Source organism: Gallus gallus, chromosome 1, assembly GCF_016699485.2.
Source record: "Gallus gallus isolate bGalGal1 chromosome 1, bGalGal1.mat.broiler.GRCg7b, whole genome shotgun sequence".
Classification (NCBI taxonomy): domain Eukaryota; kingdom Metazoa; phylum Chordata; class Aves; order Galliformes; family Phasianidae; genus Gallus; species Gallus gallus.
This window is the reverse complement of record NC_052532.1, coordinates 165,566,406-165,585,614: the sequence shown is the minus strand read 5'-3', so window position 1 is coordinate 165,585,614 and position 19,209 is coordinate 165,566,406. Positions and strand designations below refer to the sequence as shown.

Genomic DNA, 19,209 nt, shown 5'->3' with positions numbered 1-19,209 from the left:
CGGGTCTTTGTCATTTGTGGAAAGAGGCAAAATACATATCAGAGATGATCACAACATAACACACATGTATTCTCTCTCTCCTTGATGTGCAAACGTAACTCTCTTTTCTCTTAGTGTATAAATAGGTGCGTGTACTCAAACACACTTTAGTGCTTACACACTTTAGCACAGCTGCTTTAGCAGTGCATAAACCTACCAGCACATGCCCGTGCAGCTTTACCCCCATCAGTTTCAGCCCTATCAGAAGGCAAAGCACACCAGTGGTTGCTGATGCAAAGACATTTCTATGTCATGAGCCCTTCAGCTGATTGATGTAGCTTTGCTGGAGTTCCAGTGATTTCCACCAGCAAAGGGTCTGTCTGGAGGAGCTCACACAGGCAGCGAGCAGCACACAGCTATCACACAGCTTTCCTTGCCCCCCGCGTCCCAGCATTACCAACTCCAGAGCTGCATCTCCAGTGCAGAAGATGAAGAATGGGTGAGATAGGATGTAGCACTGCTCAAGCTCCTCCTGTTCATTTTTCTGCACAAAACTTTGTTGACCTGTGAAGACTCAGAAGTCACGAGGCACGAAAACCACAGACAGACCCCTCCAACACATCACAAAACCTTTATTAGTGTTTATCAGTGACACAGATTACAGGAACCAAAGGCAATTAAATAACATTTAACTTTAAACCGACTACAGATTCAAGAGATACAAATCACATTTGGCAAGGCAAACGTCTCCGCACACTGTGTTGCTTGGGTTACTATTACACTACGGAAGAGGAATTTCCCTTACAAGATTCTACATATGCAGGATATTAATAATAATTATTGTGTCTCTCAGACAGTTCCTTTGGCAAGAATTCCCATTATTTAAGCTTTTATTATATAAAAATATAACCAATTCTCATTATGTACAAACATTACATTACACACTGTACAGGTTAAAAACACTACAAAAATGGCAGGCCATGGGCAAACCAAACGCAAAGAAAACCATGTAGAAAACAAAGGGGGGAAAAAAAAATTAAATACTGCACATTTCATAAAAATTACATGAACTACAAACAATTTTTGTTGTTGCTGTTGTTTGCAAATACCAAACAGTACCGACGGGAAATCTTTCCCAACACCTTCATGTTTTAAGGCACATCTTGCATATTTACACGTACAACACCGGGTCTGGTCAATAACTTAAAGGCTCCCAGGAGCAACTGAGTCGTGCGGATGGGGCCAGGGGTGGGGAGGTTATGCTTTCTCAGTGGCATCAGTCTGGGGGCCAAGGAATCTGGTTGAGGGGGCCGGGTAGAGGGGCACCCCAATCTCCTGGAGGTCAGGGAGCCGAGCGGGACGCGGAGGGGACAGCAGCGTGATCGTCCGGTCAAAGTCCCTGTGCAACACCTTCTCATAGACGCTCTGCAGCCCCACTGTCTTTGGCAGCTGGGCCTGGTAAAAGTTGTCCCTGCGGAGAGGGTCCCGGGGCAAGGATGTGCTTTTGCAGAAGGTGGAGAGAGGCGCCGGAGGGTGGGGAGAGGGATGCGGGTTGGCTCGGCCACAGGAGGGGCTCCAGCAGCGGTCCGAATGGCCCAGGATCTTGCACTCGGCCGTACAAGCCCACAGACCTAGAGAGGGAAGGAGGAACCTGTTGTTGCTGCAGGAACAGCCACACTCGCAGCCATCAATCACGAGAGGACAGTGTGTGGACGGACAGCAGCATTGGGAAGCGATGCTCTGTGGCACGCTCGGGGAAGCAGGGTTACGTCATTTAGCTCGGAGGAGCAAATGAAGGGGAAGGTTTTGGAGGAGAGGGGGTAAAACACACCCACAGTTCTAAAGTAACGCATTCAGTGCTCAGTGTGGGCAGAAGCCAGCACTTAGGAGGCTGCTGGGAGGAGACCCATGCAGCTCTGGAAGCAAGTATCAGGTTTCCCTGCTCTGTGTGTGATGCGTCCCTCCACGCAGCACCCCGTCCATCTATCCAGCTGCAGAGAGGGACGCATCGCACCGGGAGTGGGACGGAGCCCTTACCGTTCTGCATGTGTGTGATGAGGTCCTTCTTCAGGGCATCCCCGCTGATGTCCGAGTCGCTGTCGTTGAAATCGCTGTCGCCTTTGCCACTGTCCTTGCCGCTGAACTTCTCTGCCTCCCGGCCCGAGATGGTATTAAAGGAGTGCCCCTTCCAAATGGCCACGGGGGGAGCGGGCTCTTTGCCAAAGCTCGGAGCGGTGGTGAAACCCTGCTGGGATGGGGGAAATTGTAAAGGGTCAATTAGCATCAGAACAGCATCCCTGTGATGTACACCCCGCGATCCACCCCTTCCACCCTCTGCTTTCCAGGATGCACAGGACCTTACCTCCCCGCTGGCTCCTCTGAGCCGCTTCTGACCGTCGTAGAGGCAGGCGCTGTCGCTGCTGCTCTCCGCGGTGGAGATCTCCTCAGCTGCTGAAGGGGGGTCGGGGCCGCTGAAAGGGGTTTTGCTGGGGAAGGTTCGTACCTCGAACACATTTCCCCTCTGGCTGCTGTCCTCCTGCCGACCCTTCTCCAGGTGGGAAATGTCGATCTGCTCCTTCAGGGGACTGTTGTTTTTGATCTCATTCCCTTTCTTGCGCCTGTTGCAGGTGGTGGCGATGGTGATGATGGCCACCAGGAGGAGGGTGCAGCTGCCCGCCAGGACGATGATCACAATCAGAGGGATGTCCCACTGCAAGGCCTTTCCTTGCCAGGAGCTGGGCTTGGCTACCTCCTGGATGCTGGAAGGAGCAGTGGCGGTCACCAGGAAGTTAACAGTGGCAGTTGTGGCCAGAGGGGGCCTCCCATTATCTGTCACAGTGAGGATGACCTTGAACAGCTGCCCCAGCTCTTCAGAGAGGTCACCCCTCAGCACGATGTCTCCAGTGCTTGGGTTGATGGCAAAAAGGTCCTGCTGGGGTTCTTCCAGGAAGGCAAAGGTAAGCTCAGCGTTGGCCCCATCATCTGCATCGCGGGCTTTGATCTGGGCCACCAAGGCATCACGGGAGGTCTTGCTGGAGACACTGATTTCCACCGACCCATTGGTGAGCACTGGGTGGATGATGATTGGAGGGTTGTCATTCTGGTCCACCATCCTCACCTTGACAAGCGTGCTGCTGGAGAGCTGCGGGGAGCCTCCATCAGTGGCCTGGATCCTCAGGTCAAGCTGCTTGAGGATCTCATAGTTGAACGTTCTGAGGGCATAGATGGCCCCAGTGGCGGGGTCAACCGAGACGTAGGTAGAGATTGGGGCCCCCATGACTTGGGTCTCCAGCAGCCGGTAGGTGACCTTCCCATTGTGGCCAAGATCAGGGTCACGGGCCACCACAGTGGTGATGTAGGCACCTGGCGGGTTGTTCTCCGGCACAGCCACCTCATAGAGGGGCTTGGCAAAGAGCGGCGCGTTGTCGTTCTCGTCGCTCACCCGCACCGTGTACTGGCGGACGGTCTTGAAGGGCGGGGAGCCCAGGTCCTCGGCCACCACGGTGAGATTGTACTCGGGGATGCGCTCGCGATCCAGCGCCGCCGTGGTGACGATCATGTAGCTGTCCTCGTAGGCCCGCTGCAGGGCAAAGTGGTCATGGCCTCGCAGGCTGCAGCGCACCTGCCCGTTGGTGCCAGAGTCACGGTCGGAAGCGCTGACAAGGGCCACGAAGCTCTCACTGGCAGCCGCCTCGCTGACGTAGGCCACGCCGGCGGCGCTGCCGGCACCACGCAGGGCGCTGATGCTGATGCGTGGCGCGTTGTCGTTGACGTCGGTAAGGCGCACCACGACGGTGCAGGTCGCGGTCCTGGGGCTGGCACCGCGATCCTGGGCCCGCACGTCCAGCTCGTAGGTGCGGGTACGCTCGTAGTCCACAGCAGCCTCCAGCGTCAGGCGGCCTGAGCGCGGGTCTAGGCGGAAGAGCCGCCGTGCCTCAGGGGGCACCTGACTGCCAAAGGCATAGACGACCTCTCCGTTGGGGCCCTCGTCGGGGTCTTCGGCATCCAGGTCAAGCAGCAGGGAGCCAGGTGGCGCGTCTTCCGGCAGCTCCACTGTCACAGAGCTCCGGGCAAAAGTGGGGCTGTTGTCATTGGCATCGAGGACGCGGACGTGCACCGTGGCTGTGCCTGAGCGTGCAGGGCTGCCGCCGTCCTTGGCCACCAGCTCCAGGGTGTAGGAAGGCTGGCGCTCGCGGTCCAGCTCCTGCAGCAGCACCAGATCCGCGCAGCGCGCCCCATCTGCCCGCGTCTGCGCTTCCACACCGAAGTGGCTGTTGAGGGAGACCTGGAAGCTCTGGATGGAGTTGGAGCCCACATCCTCGTCCACGGCCACCTCGAGTGGGAGGCGAGTGCCAGGAGCGGCGCTCTCCGACACCTCCAGAGCCATCTGGGCACGGGGGAAGTGGGGCGCGTTGTCGTTGATGTCTCGCACCTCCAGCTCCACGTGCACCAGGCGGTAGCGCTCCCGCCAGCAGCTCACCACGTCGAAGGCCAGCACGCACTGCGGGGCCTGCCCGCACAGCCGCTCCCGGTCCAGCCCAGCCTCGCCGATGCTCAGCTGCCCGTCCTCCTCCCGCACCCGCACCAGCGAGCTGTTGCTGAACTGCCGCATCAGTCGGAAGCTCATCTCCCCCGGAGCCTTCACCGGCATCTCGTCGGCCAGCGTGCCGATCACCGTGCCCGGCGCGCCTTCCTCGTCGGTGCGGTAGCGCACCGTCTTGCAGCGGGACAGGGCCAGCAGGCAGCCGGCGGCCAGCAGCCGCAGGGGGCTCATGGCACCTGCGCGGGACTCAGAGAGGGGACGCGGTGCGGGGACTGCACTCAACTCCACACACCGTCCACCGCCGTCTGCGCCCGTCCGTACCTCCGCGCCGCCTTTAATAGACGGCGTATGCAAATGAGGCGGCGGAGGAGCCAATGGGAAGCGGGCGGCTCCCGACAATCCCCTCAGCCGGGGCGGCTCAGGCGGCCGGCGGGAGCGGGGCGCGCGGGGCGCCCGCCTTTGTTTCCTTTAACTCCTCGGGCCTGGGGGGGGGGGGGCTTCTTGCTGTTTTATACCTTTCCTTTTTTTTCCCTTCTTCTTCCTCCCTTTTTTTCAGACGCATTTTTTTTCTTTCTTTCCCTTCTTTCCCCCCCTCTCTTTCCCCCCTTTTTCCTTCCGGCTTCGGCAAACGGGAGCGGCGGGGTTCGTGCACTCGGTGCTGCGCTCGCACCCCGCGGCCGCACAGGGGCCGTACCCGGCTGATCGCGGGGGGGGGTCCGGCATCCCTTCGCCCCCGCGCCCGCAGCGCCGTGTTCCTCGCGTGAGAGCCTGTGATCAGCGCCGTAAGTCGCCTTTCAGGAGCTGTCCCCGCATGCGTTAGTATGCATGTCACCGCCCGGGTTTCTTAAGCCTTGGGGCACTAGCAGGCGAAAGGAAAGAAGAAGAAGAAAAAAAAAAAAAAGGAGAGAAAGGGGAGAGAAGAAAAAAAAAAAAAAGTTCCAAATAGGATTTAGCATAAGCTTGAGGAGATTTGGAAAGGTTTCAAAGATCAGGCTGTATCAAAGGCTTATGAAGCCCTCGTTAGCTGTAGAAATATAATAGCATGGCAGGCTATCCCATTTGAGGAACCAATGTCTGTATTATTTCACTGTGACAGGCTAAAGGGAGAGAAAGTTGAACAGTTTCCACAGAGGAGTTGGACTAAGTTGAATATAATGAGCAAACGCCACATGTATCCATTATGTCCCTCTATTCATTCCCAATCACTGCCATAACTCTTTGACTAAACGATGATGAGCGCTGAATTACACACAATGCCCGGCTCATATTAAAATACATTTAAGACCGATCCCTCCTGGTGCCCTGTTACGCCTATTCACGGGATTTTCTTTTTGTCCTAATAGGGCCTCTCTGGGAAGCAACACCAGTCTCGTTCCAGAAGAACAAAATAACAGCGTGAGGCTGAAACCTGGCACGGACCGGGGGAACGCGGCCATCTGCCCCGCACCGCACGGAGCCCCGCGGCCGCGGAGCGGGCGGAGGGCGCAGAGCTCCGGTGCTGCCCTCCTCCTCCTCCTCCTCCCCTCCCTTCCTCGCTCCTTTCCCCGCTCCATCCCTTCTTAGGGAAAAGCGGTTGAAAGGAGAAAGGCAGAGAGCACGAATGGGTGCCCTCCCCGCGCTGCGTTGCCGGGGGTAGGAGGAGGGGGGGGGGGCGGGCTCGGGCACCCCGGGGTACCCACGGAGCCTCTCGCCTGCGCGGGGCGCTGCGCGTGTTTTTGCGCGTGTTTCTGCGCGGGGCGCTGCGCGTGTTTTTGCGCGTGTTTCTGCGCGGGGCGCTGCGCGTGTTTTTGCGCGTGTTTCTGCGCGGGGCGCTGCGCGTGTTTTTGCGCGTGTTTCTGCGCGGGGCGCCGCGCGGGGCGCCGCGGGTGTTGTTGCACGGGGCGTTGAGCGGGGCGCTGCGCGTGTTTTTGCGCGTGTTTTTTATTTTTGCGCGGGGCGGCACGCGAGCGCAGCGGGCGCGGGCGGCGGCTGCTTGCCCGCAGCGGCGGCTTATGGAAATGGGATTTAAATAGCGCATCAGCGCTCGCTGCGGGGATAGGAGGGAGCAGGGAGGGGGGGGACGGACGCGCAGTGCCACCGACAGAAGCTCCCCTAGCTCCTGGTCTCTAAAGGCCCCGCGCAGCGCTGCGCTCCTGCCCGTAGGAGCTCCGCAGACGGCTGTCGGGGCTGACGGGGAGCAGCGTTGGACCGGACCGGGTTGTGCCGTGCCGGGCCGGGGGCTGCGCGCATGGGAACGGGACCGCCGGGAGGTAGCGGGCAGCGGGCAGCGGGGCGGCCCCTCGCGTGTAACAGGATTATCGTGGCCATTTCAAGTTCCATGCAGCATGTAATTTATTTTTAATTAGGATTAGGATCGAGAAGGGAAGGAGACCAGACCGTGTCCCCCTCCCCTCCCCTCCCGCCCCCACATCCCCCGTCCCCGTGAAGGCACGGCTGTGGCTGTTCCAAGATTCCTAAAACAATCAATCAATCAATACAACGGACCCGCGATCGCCTCCCACACTCTTTGCAGGAGAAAAGGGTGCAAAGAAATGTATTTTCAATGTGCGATCATATATTCTGCTCGGAAAGCTCCTCGCCCTCCCCCCTCCAGCCCCCCCCCCCCCCCCCCCCCCCCCCCCCCCCGGTTCCCACCTCCCTCATCTCAGACACTTCTGATCAAAACCCTTTTTAAAGGATGTCCCAATGGGGTCCTGCTCCTCTTTGCCTTTTTTTTTTTTCTTTTTTTTTTTTTCTTTTTTTTTTTTCTTTTTTTTTTTTTTTCTGAAGGGCAAAATGCACTTTCTGTCTGCCCAGGCTTTGCTTTTCTTCCACAGCCGTGATTCTGAGTTAAAAAGAAATAAACGTATCAGTCGCTCCGCTGGAGCAAAGCCCTCTTCCCAATAGTTTGGATAAAGTCCATTACGGAGACGTTCTGAAAGGCTGCTGAAGAATCTTGTTTTACAGCTCAAAAAATAAACATACGGATCAGCTGCGTTAAAAGCACTTCTTTGAAATATTGTGGTTAAACAGCCCAGATTGGTTGATTGCTCCGTGTGGGGACATATGTTCTTGCAAACTGTGCGTATTGTTACTAATGGGGATTCTCACACCGCAGCCTTCCCTTTGAATCCGAGGCACTGGAGGTTTCTCTGGAGCTGTTGTGAGGTTGATTTAATAATTCACCAGCTCCCGTGCACTTAGTGTTCTTGTGAAGGAGTTGGTGAAGGAGGGGGCACTTTGTGCTGACCGGAGCTCTTGTGTCCATCCCATGCTCCTTCCCATACCTCCCAACATGGAAAGTGGAACTCTGGGAGACAGGTGCCAGGGTATGGGAAAAGCAAAGAGCTCCTCCATCCCTGTAATGCGCTGCTGCCAGGGACTGAAAGCCTCAGCAGCAACCATGGTGGCCAGCAGCAAATAAGGATCTCCTCTCATTTTGGAGGAGAAGTAATGGCCTCAAGTTGCACCAGGGGAGGTTCAGGTTGGGTATTAGGGAAAATTTCTTCTAGAGAAAGCAGTGAGGCTTTGGAATAGGCTGCCCAGGGAGGTGGTGGAATCACTGTCCCTGGAGATGTTCATGAACTGTGTAGCTGTGGCACTTGGGGACATGGTCAGTGGGCACGGTGGGGATGGGCTGATGGTTGGACTTAGGTGGTCTTAGTGACCTTTTCCAACCTTAGTGATTCTATGATTCCACTAACTCCTCCAGCTGAAGGTGAGCACTGAGGGCTCTGGCCTTTCCCACTATTACCCGTGGCACAATGTGTCTGTATGTGTCCCAGGTTGGTAGTGTCCCCATGCAACTTTATGTGCAGGGGGCTGTAGTGCCTGTGCTTTCCCTTTCCCAGAAGATCTTTGGGGGCACCAAGTTGTGGCTATTGAAAATCTGTGTGTAGCTCTGATCCCCCTTAGCCCATGCTGCGTTATGACTATATGCTGCTGGGGCTGTGGGGTGGGATGCCCTGGTAGTAGGGCGAGGGGCTACGGGGACATGGTCCCCAGCTGGTCCTGCCACCAGTGGTCCTGGTTGGCCTCTCTCCATCCCTGAAGCATAAACACAGCGCGTCCCCTATGGCTCATCCTTGAGCCTGCAGAGCTGATGGCACCAGACCCCTCCTGGGAGCCCATCTCCCTCCTCAGCCCTCATCTCTTTCTTCTTGGGCATCCCCCCCTCAGCTGCCTTTGAGTGATCTACAAAAACAAAGGAACTTCTGCTTCCCAGCCTAAACAATCCCCCTGTTTAATCACTTCTGCAGCAACCCAGAAGTGTGGGTTAACCTGTCAAGCTCCACAAACCCATGCTGACCAAAACTCTGGAAAACAAAAGAGTGGAACGAAGCGGCAAAGGGTTTTGCTGCTCTACGACTGTTTGTGTAGGGGCGTATTGTCTCTGGCCATGTAGGCTATAGAGGAGGGAGCTGCCATCCTCCCGCAAGCTGCAGTTGGGTACTGGGGGTTATAAATCATTTGTTTGTTACATTTGCTTCAAATGCTTCCCTGCCTGCATCTCCCCTCTGTGAAACGTGAGCTATAAAAGGAGAGCTTGTTCTGTGGGATAAAGGAATCGCGTGCCCGTACACCCCACCCGGCACGCCGTTCTGATCCCACAGGGAATTTATTTTTTAATTGGATTAATTTCTAGCCTCTCCTGGAGTAGCAGCTGGGGCCTTTGATTCGAGAGGTTAAAACAAAGGGGAGAGAAACAAAAGACCAGTTCTCGCATTCCCCTCACAGCGTGGGCCTCGTGCAGCCGCCCGGAGGTATCCTCAAGGCAGTGCATTCCTCAGGGCCTGCAGCCGCTGCGGGGTGATTTTTGGGGACATGGACCTGTTGGAGTGCATCCAGGGGAGGTGCACAAAAAGGATCCAAGGGATGGGACACGTCTCCTATGAGGACAGGCTGAGAGCTGGGGCTGTTCGGCCTGGAGGAGAGAAGGCTCCGGGAGACTCGAGAGTGGCCTTTCAGTATCTAAATCTATCTCCCTCAGGTGCTGTGTCTGTCACTCCTGTGCACCTGGCTGGGATGGATACCTTTCACGCTGCTTTGAAGGTGTCCGTATTGGCACATTTGGCTCTCCTCCAGCCCTTTCTCTATTTCCTCCTGGGCCTCATTCATGCTCTCCTCCTTGAAGGACTGTTTGGGATTTTAGAGTCTTACAGATGATGAACGGGTGGAAGAAATCCACCTTTCGGATCCCATGAAGATGTATAGCCCTCTGTGTATGCTTATGCGTGGCTGCAGGCATGGGCTCTGCTAACTTCTGGAGGCAGCTCATTTGCCATTACGCTGATGTCCTTCCCCTGCCCCTGGCTAGGAAGCTTCATACCACTCCAAACAGACATTGCCGTGTCCCTCCTTGGGCCTACCTTCTTCCTACCATGTTTTAAGCCACGAGTGTCCAACCTTTTGGCTTGCCTGGGCCACACTGGATGAAGAATTGTCTAGGGCCATATCTATGAAGGTTGCTCTGAAAGTAATGCCTCTTGTTTATTTCAGTGGAAATGACAACAGACAAAAGAGCGTAACAACACTGTTTAATAGAGAAAATGGTCAGCCACAAGACACTTTTTCAACACAGTCACCACCATTAGCTGTGAGTTTTCATCACCGATGAAGAAGAGCATGCATGCTGTGCTCAGAACAGTATGCACCAGTGGAGGTGACCCACTGTCACTGTTATCACTACTGAAATGCACCACCCACCGCCTCACTGTGCTCACACCCACTGTTTAGTCTCCTTAAACTTTCAGCAAGCATCAATGGCTGTCAATGGGAGCAATTTTTTTCTGCATGGAGAAATTCAGCGACACACCTTTGCTTCCTATGCTCTTCCATATCAGACACAATTCTGTTAGGTTGTCCCTCTGCTGCCGTCTGTCATACAACAACAAAATGTGATGGGATATTGGTGGGAAGGTTTAACCTCTGCTGCCATACCACCAACATCCACTTCTGATGTTGTGGGCCTACGTAATAAAACAGGAGGCAATATTTTCGGAGCGGCCCTTATAAAAATATACTATAGTTAATGTATGCAAATTGTTTATTTTTTAAGGATGACATGAATAAGATGTGACTGTGAAGTGAGGGATCCTTCTCTCCGATAGAGAGACGTGATCGCATTTTTGGTTGCAATTCATCACATTCCATTTGAGAATTTGCAAGTGATGTATTTATGTCAACTGAAAACGGAGTCACAAATAAACCAAAACACTGCTGATTTTTTCGGCAAACTTGAAAGCTGTTCTCAGGTTCCTTTATCACAACAGAAAGCACGGCTGCACGTTTTCCTCTGTTCACGGGACTGTGTTTAGCCAACGTATCATAAATCCATAAACTCATTTGCCATCACCTGAGTTAGCGTTGCACTGTGCTCTCTGTGTGCCCTGGTTGCAGCCCAGATGGGGTTGGTAGCTCATTGCTGTTCGGGTGGTGCTGAGTGATGGTTGCACTCTTGGGGCAGAGCTGCTGCCATGATGGTGCAGGGCAGGGGGTGTCTGCAGTGCTGGCTGTACTTGGCTGCATGCAGTCCTTGGGCCACAGGTTGGACGTGCCTGTCATAAGCTCTGCCCACGTTCTGTCACAGCAGACCCTGCTGAAGAGTCCATCCCCTTCTTTCTTACAGTCCCCCTTTAGATACTGAAAGGCCGCTATTAGGTCTCCCACAGCCTTCTCTTCTCCAGGCTGAACAGTCCCAGGCCTCTCAGCCTGTCCTTGTGGAAGAGGTGTTCCATCCCTGGGATCATTTCTGTGGCCCTCCTCTGGATGCGCTCCAACAGCTCCATGTCTCTCCTGTACTGAGGGCACCACATCTGGATGCAGTACTCCAGGTGAGGCCTACACCAGCACAGAGCAGAGGGGCAGGATCACCTCCTTCACCTGCTGACCACACTTCTTTTGATGCAGTCCAGAATATGGTTGGCTTTCATATATGTGCCAATATGTTGTTGCTGTGTCAAAAGGAGTATCCTCCCGATTTCCCTGCTGCCTCTATGTCCCCAGACCTGCTGTGCTGCTGATACGTGTGGTGGGGAGGCACCATACAGTGATACTCCATGGAGCCTTGGAGGTGGAGGAGCTGCATTAACATGGTGCCACGCTTAAGATAATTAGCCCCATGCCACAGTGGGTTAATGAGCTTGGGCACAATGCCATGGCTTTTGATTTTCAGGCTGGTTTGTGCAGCTTTGCTCATTTGTGCTCTGTCCTTCTGCTTGTTTTTGAGGGGTTTACAACGAGGGGGCAAAATGCAGCAGGGAGGCAGGGGCTGAGCCTCTCACTGGAAGCCAGAGAGTCCCTTCCTTCGTCTCGCCTCTCATCTCCCCCCTCTCCCCCTGTCCGTCCTCCATCTCAATTGGCTTGCAAAGTCAGAGCCCCCAGCTGTGAAAGACTAAGGCTTTCCTTCTCCCAGCCTCCCATGCAGCAGCAAGCTGTGAGCAAGAGCGTGCCGCACGTCACTTCTCTTCAACAGGCCGCAAGCACAGCAGGATGAGCCTGGGCACTTGGCCGCCTGCCAGAGCAAACTCTATTCATGGTGAGCATCCCTGCCCTGCTGGCTGCTTTCGGGGGCCGAGCATCCTGCATCTCTGAGAATCCTGTGTGTCTGAGCCCCAAGCAGCAGGCGGGAGACAGGCCATCGAACATGGCTTGCCCCGTGTGGGGCGATGGGCTCCGTCTGCCCACTCCTGGTCGAGGGATGTGGGTGAGACGTAATCTTCCTCCATCTGGAGGTGCTGGCAGGAGCCCCCGGGTTCTCATGGGAGGTCTGTGTGCTGTGCTTCCTGCAGCCCAGGGCAGCACAGCTGCCCCACAAGCTGCCCTTCCCCAGGCTTTCGAGTGAAAAAGTTGAACTCTGGGATTGTAGTTGGCTGGAGATCTGCTGAGCCCAGGGTTTTATTTCAGCATGATGAGGAGCCTGTCTGCATGAAGGTGGGAGAGCAGTGATGAATTCGAACTATGTGCACTGCCTCTACTTTTAATGCACTAGCTTTCCCATTGGGATCAGTTTTAGTTATCAGCATTGTGCTGTCCAAAATGCAGCAAGCTCCAGGGCAGAGCAAGGTGGGGAAATGACAGTAAAGAATCATAGAATTATAAAATCATTCAGGTTGGAAAAGACCACTAAGATCATCTCCCCTATACTCAGTTCTGGTGAGGCTGCACCTCAAGTACTGTGTTCAGTTTCGGGCCCCACACTATAAGAAAGACATTGAGGCCCTGAAGCATGTCCAGAGAAGGGCAATGAAACTGGGGAGGGATCTGGAGCACGGGTATTATGGAGAGCAACTGAGGGAACTGGGATTGTTCCGTCTGGAGATGAGTAGGCTCAGGGAAAACCTTACCACTCTCCTTGAAAGGAGGTTGTGGCGAGGTGAGGGTTGGCCTATTCTGGGTAACTAGCGACAGGATGAGAGGGAACAGCTTCAACTTGTGCCAGGGGAGTTTTAGTTTGGATATTAGGAAAAATTACTTCTCACAAAGACTAGTGAGGCACTGAAACAGGTGCCCAGGGGGGTGGCAGAGTCACCATCCCTGGAGGTATTCAAGAAACATTTAGCTGTGGTACTAATGGACATGGTTTATTGGGGAAATATTGCTGGCAGGAGGACAGTTGGACTGGATGATCTTGGAGGTCTTTTCCAACTGTAGTGATTCTATGATTCTATTCTATGATCTAGTCCAACCATAAACCCATTCCCACCATGGCCACTGATCATGTCCCTCACTGCCACATCCACATGGTTCTTGAACACCTCCAGGGACGGTGACTCCACCACCTCCCTGTGCAGCCTGCTCCAATGCATCACCACTCTTTCTGAGAAGAAATTTTCCTACCTGAACCTCCCATCCTCTAGCTTTGCTTAGTTTTCTTCCGTAGCTATAGCCAGCAGTGATATGGCCCTTTTTGCAATGTGGCATGAATTACCTGTTTGTCTTGCTAAGTTTAACTGTCTGGTGCAATCTCGTATTTCATTCTCTTGAAAAAGAGATGCCCAGCGTAGTGTGCCACTCAGCATCATTGCTTTTTGCCTCTGGATCCAAATGAAACCTGCACAAATTTCACATGTGATCCCCAGGAGAAAATCACCTAGCCCAAACACCCACAGAATTCTGTTTTGAAATATTACATAAATTGCCATTGCTTTTTAAATGCAGTAATAAATGTGGAGAATGATCTCCCCTGAAAAAGCTCGAGGCTTAGCGAATAGGTGCTAAAGAAACACACCAAATTAGGCCAAAAGAAAAAAAAAGAAGAGGCATAAAATCCACATTATCCCCCCAAAAATAAAGGCTGACGGCTCAAGCGACTTTTCTGTTTGCTGCTGTACTGAACATCAAATTCACATTTCCGCCTAAAAAGATTTACATCCCTGCAGCAAGCAGATCTGAGAGCTTTGTTTTGTGGTAGAAACGAGTGGTGGTGGTGTGTGAGAGGTAGAAAATGATGTGATCAGGCATGGTTTGTGAACGAAGGGTCACAGATGGGTGAAGCTCCGCGCAAGTCGAGACCGACAAATAAGCATTTGGAGATGCTGCTGGAGCATTCTGGGCACTCGAAACTGGAGAGATTTGAGTTTGTCATGGCAGCATGATGTGTGTGTGTTATATATTATAATGAATATGATAATTATAGGAGATAATTTATACTATATGTGTATTATATATGAGTGCCTCCTCAGTAGGCTAAAACAATGGTGTGTGAGTCTAAAGAAATGTGAAATCTAATTACTGTAGCTGTGTAAGTGAAGTAATGAGGAGCTTGAGAGTGTGACTGATAAGCAATTAGATACTAGACTAATGAGCAAGCTGTCTGCAGTCCGTCAAAAAGAGTAAGGGAGGCTTGTGCAAGACATGCTTGGCATTGCAAAGAGGAAGACACACCGTATCCAAACACAGCTTTCCAAGATGCTAGCACAATGTGAACACATGATACTCACTAATGACTGGAGACTGTGTGCTTAGCTTGGGGATAAAGTCATGAACCAGTTAAAAAATGCATGGCAGGCCCTCTGAGGAAAAGGAGAGCAAAAGGTAAGAAGCATAAAGCACTGACTGCAAGTACGGATAGGAAAGGTGTAGCTTGGATTTAAGGTGATGGATTAGTGGCTCCTTACTGTGAGGTTTGCTATCTTGTGTTTTCCCACCCCAAAAGAGGTGAGAAATCAGTGTTAGGCTAGATAATATGATGGCAATGTGAGCTTGGTCCCAGTAGGGCTGGCTGGGAATGGGCAGCAGTACTGGGCTGGGAAAGGCACTGCAGGCTTTGCACGTACTACGGGGAGTCCTGTAATAACCATACTCACATGGTGCAGAAAACCCTGTCTCCAGCAGCTTATACTTCATGAAGTATTAACTGTTTAAGCTGAAATTTTCTGCGCTGGCTGTCTGCTTTAGGCTGCTGGTTCTTTTTGAGAGAAACAGTTCAGTTATTTCCAGAAAGGGGGCCAGGATATATTTATCCTAGGCTTTTAAAATAGTGGTTTTGCCTGTGGGATAAATATCCAGACTCTCCTCTCCTCTCCTCTCCTCTCCTCTCCTCTCCTCTCCTCTCCTCTCCTCTCCTCTCCTCTCCTCTCCTCTCCTCTCCTCTCCTCTCCTCTCCTCTCCTCTCCTCTCCTCTCCTCTCCTCTCCTCTCCTCTCCTCTCCTCTCCTCTCCTCTCCTCTCCTCTCCTCTCCTCTCCTCTCCTCTCCTCTCCTCTCCTCTCCTCTCCTCTCCTCTCCTCTCCTCTCCCACAGAGCTTTCATGGTTTGGTTTGAGGACTTGAAATTTTGCAAGAAGATTACCTGCTAGAGCAGGTGAGTAACTATTGCCTTGTATTTTTTATTTTATTTTATTTTTTTGTGAGCATTCAACCAAACAGGGCCATATATTTGAAATATAGCACCCTGCAGATGTTAAACAGAGATGTCTCAGATAGGTACCATCAGATTCTACCTGCAGTGAGTGGGACTGGCTATGATTTTAAGTATGGGCTGAGCAGATTCAGAGGTCTGAAAGCCATCTGCATCTCTCTGTGGCCTCAAGAAGGTGGAAAATGAAGCTTCTGGATATGAATGAAGCAGGGATGAGGGTTTGGGATGAGAAAAGTCACAAGAATCTGTCACAAGTTTGGATTGCTATTCCAGATATTTATGAGAAAGCATGAATCATTCCTCTGCTATGGGGAAAGAGCCATCAAATTAGACAAACGAATTATCTCTTACTAGTTTGGTTTCAAGAAATGTTGGACAAAATAACCAAGTACTGATCTTGTCTCTGTGCCTCCTCATTCAAGGTATGGCCAGTGTGATGGAAACAAGGCCTGCCAGCTGGATACAACTTTCAGAGAGCTGGTGGTGAAGTTCTGCTTTTCCAGCATATTGTTCTTTCAAGTCAAGGAAGGTGTGCATTGATCATCACTGAGTCGTCATTGTCAGACCTTCCAAAGTGAGGAGAAAGCTGTGCAAAATGAGTGGACATTAATCTAGCAACCTGCCTCTCTTTGTGCCTCAGCTCACTGGCAGTAATGTGAGGTTAATGATACACCCTCATTCCACAGGTTCATTATCAGAAATAAGGTAATTAACATCTGTGAATGGCGCTAATTTAAGAGTGGAGAAGGCCAAAGAGAAGGCTATGAGAAAATTATTACTTCCATCCCAAGCACGACTTGAGTGGAACAAGGAAACAGAGCAAACACTGAAGGAAATGAGGGCCTGTGGAGCATAGCAGGAGTCCAGCATAGAAATAACACTTCATTGTGGAAACAAGAATCGTATCACAGCATGACTGGGGCTACAAAGACCGCCTTAGGCCCAATATTTCCTAGTTTAAGTGCTTGACTTTGCAGTTGTAATATCATACTTCCAACAAAGTTCTCCCGGGTGCCATAGCCATTGAAATATTTACGTCTGTAGAGGGAAGAGTCTCTCCTGCGTTCTCTGTAATTACACGGTGCCTGTGGTGTGATGGGGGTTTAGTTCAGTGGTTGCTCATTAAGCAATAAGCTTGGGCTGCCCAGATGGTGACTTCTTTGTTCCTTGTCCTCTAAGTACACAGTGACCTTCTGGGTTTCCTTCTCCCCACAGCTGCAAACTTCTCCACTGTTCCCCCGGTGAGGAAGGAACCACTCCACTAGATTCTCTTCTATTGCTGCCTCAGCAATATGGTGTTTGAGGAGGAACAGTGTTGAAGCCTCCTGTATTATAGGAGGACTGCAGCTTTTGGAGGAGCAAAGCAGGCTTCTAAGGTGGTCAAAGGCTGAAGACCCAGGGGAGCTTAAGGCAAAGCTGTGAAGAACTCATTTTTGGCAAATAAAAATGACACTCAGGAACAATTTGGCTAAAGTGTGTCTTGTGCGTTTGGAGGTCTAGGTTATATTGCTGTGCCATGGCTTCTCTGTATGCTCTTGGGCCAGACATCTCCTTGTTGAATCTCCAGTTGAAATAGGTGTAAAAATAATTCTCTACGGAAGGCAATGGGAATTTCAGTCTACGCTTAGGCACTCTAGAAATGCTGTTGTGGAAAAAAAAAAAAAGGCTACTGATTTTATTTTTGTAAAGACCTTCCAGACATCCAAAATCTCAATGAAGTCACTATAAGTGGGGACTTCTTGCAGAACTCTTTCAGAGAGGATGGGGACAGGGTTGGTGAAGTCTGGGGATTTGAGGGTTTAGGAGAGAGATGATGGGGAAGATGTGGTGGGAATGCTGTGGACAGAGGCTTTGGGGCCAGCAGCTGGAGTGAAGGAGGCTGGTAGCTATGGTCTGGGAGTAGCTGCGGAATTGGAGTTCTGAGATGGTTTAAGAGTCCTGGGTGGAGAGATTGGGTATGGGTATGGGAAGCTGAGAGGCTTGGAAAAGTTGAGGGAAATGGATTTTTCTTTCTGGCGGCCAGAAATGATGTGTAATTTCTGTAGGATGAGAGATTTTGGGAAGGCCATCAATAGAATCCAGGCTAGTGCTCCATGTTTTGGGGCATATCTGCATGCTCAAACTGGGGACTGCTCCCAGAAGGCTACTGCATCCGGTTTTACTGTCATAAACATGTTAACCATATGTATGCATATGTTAACCATAGGTATGCAGCGAGCTTTATCCATCGTTCAGCTGTGCTCTCATGTTTGCCACATGACCTTCACAAAACAGTTATCACTAAGTGGGAAGCAGACACATCTGGATGCATCCATGCCTCAAGAGAGTCACCAGGCAGTCCATTAATGTAACTAATTCTTGCTTTCTCTCCCTGCTCCCCCTTTTGTGACTCATCCCACTTTCTTTCCACCTTAAGTAGAACTGTTCACTTTGTGTCTTTCATTTGTGTCTTTCTAGTCGTGGAATCATAGAATCATTAAGGTTGGAAAAGAAAATTAAGATCATCTAGTCCAACCATCAATCTGAGATAGTCTGGACCAGCAGTCTTTATACTGTATGTCTAGCTTGGTCTCAGAGCATAACCCTTGTAAGTGGACATGTACTGCAGTACAGAGCATTTAGTGGATGACTCAGTTACACTGCACACAGTATTATTTAGGGGCATGATGTCATGACATAAAGAACAGTTGTAGGATGGCTTTCAAAAACAGGTAGAGCTGCACGTACGTGTGCTCAGATGGTAAATAGCAGGCTGGCTGCCATTCTGTGTCAAAGAAAAATTCCCAACATAGCAATGCTGGTAATGGAAGCTGTCCTCCTCATCTGTCCATTTTCATTTACTATATTTCACCTGAAAGCCCTCTTTAATCATAAGCAGATAGGAAATTAGTTATTACAGAGTGCCACAGGTGTGCACAGTGCTTTACAAACATGTGAGGAGACAGACTGCTGCCCTGAAGAACTTGCAATTGGATTTAGACAAATACAATAGGAAAGAAAAAAGTATGGGTGTTGAAACTCAGAGCAGACAAATAAACGCCTGTATACAGCTGCATCAGTCACAGTACATGGAAATATTCTCTCTTCTGACTCAAGTATTCAACTGTGTCACATCTACTGCTGGAGCTGACAGACCGGTTGTACCTCAGGTAGAAAATGCTTGTATTTTAATGCTTGTGATGTCGGGAATCATTAAACCAATTTAAATTAAAAGACCAACTGGAAGGACAAACTTATATTTCAGGATGACCCGCGGCATCTAAACTGGAAACAATGACCAAACTAGGAGAACTGAAGTCAGAATTCGTTTGGTTCAGATAATTTATGCTCATGATGTAATGCTGATGTAATTTATGCTGCATTGAGTGCTTTGTTTCCTATGAAATTTGACTGTTCAACAGTGTGATATGGGTAAAACTTAAGGTTTTTTAGAGATTACACCTGTAGTATACACATGTTTAGTGGTCTTTCTTGTGACAAGAAGAAATTGAGGAAGAAATAAAGAAAAAAGAAGGAAGGAAGGCAAAAGTAGAAGACAGAATGATAGAACCATGAAATCATTAATGTTGGAAAAGACCACTAAGATCATCCAGTCTAATCATCAACCCATCACCACCACTAAACCATGTCCCTCAGTGCCACATCCACACAGTTCTTGAACACCTTCAAGGATGGTGACTCCACCACCTCCCTGGACAGCCTGTGGCACTGCATTACTAGTCTTTGTGAGAAGAAATTTTTCCTAATATCCAACCTGAACCTCCCCTGGCACAACTTAAGGCCATTACCTCTCATCCTATCACTGTAATCTGGGATAATAACCATGCAGGGTTGCATTTTTTATATCAGT

The 19,209-nt window shown here is 51.2% G+C and overlaps 1 protein-coding gene and 1 long non-coding RNA gene across 4 annotated transcripts; one reads left to right on the top strand and one right to left on the bottom strand.

The window, feature by feature from the left end:
- Positions 1 to 591: 591 nt before the first annotated feature.
- On the bottom strand, positions 592 to 4,835 carry PCDH8 (protocadherin 8). Of its 3 annotated transcripts, none has more exons than NM_001098609.2 (3): positions 2,342 to 4,835; positions 2,017 to 2,227; positions 592 to 1,610 (listed from the first exon to the last, which is right to left on the bottom strand). In NM_001098609.2, the coding sequence occupies exons 1-3, from the start codon at positions 4,751 to 4,753 to the stop codon at positions 1,237 to 1,239; spliced, it is 2,997 nt and encodes a 998-aa protein (NP_001092079.2). In that variant the 5' UTR covers positions 4,754 to 4,835; the 3' UTR covers positions 592 to 1,236. The 3 variants fall into 3 exon arrangements, with proteins under 3 accessions (NP_001092079.2, XP_015131253.2, XP_040557462.1); XM_015275767.4 differs by having other exon boundaries at positions 2,017 to 2,224; XM_040701528.2 differs by having other exon boundaries at positions 2,483 to 4,835.
- Positions 4,836 to 4,945: 110 nt separating this feature from the next.
- Positions 4,946 to 18,962, top strand: LOC121109000. Its single transcript, XR_005843691.2, has 3 exons — positions 4,946 to 5,304; positions 5,866 to 6,154; positions 15,782 to 18,962. It is a non-coding gene; the product is annotated as an uncharacterized LOC121109000 (long non-coding RNA).
- The last annotated feature ends 247 nt before the right edge of the window (positions 18,963 to 19,209 follow it).

Coding starts and splice junctions, on each gene's coding strand:
- PCDH8 (NM_001098609.2), bottom strand. CDS start 4,753: ATGAGCCCCCTGCGGCTGCTGGCCGCCGGCTGCCTGCTGGCCCTGTCC. Junction 2,228..2,341: donor TCAGAGGAGCCAGCGGGGAG/GTAAGGTCCTGT, acceptor CCCCCATCCCAG/CAGGGTTTCACCACCGCTCC. Junction 1,611..2,016: donor CATCACACACATGCAGAACG/GTAAGGGCTCCG, acceptor TTCCCTCTCTAG/GTCTGTGGGCTTGTACGGCC.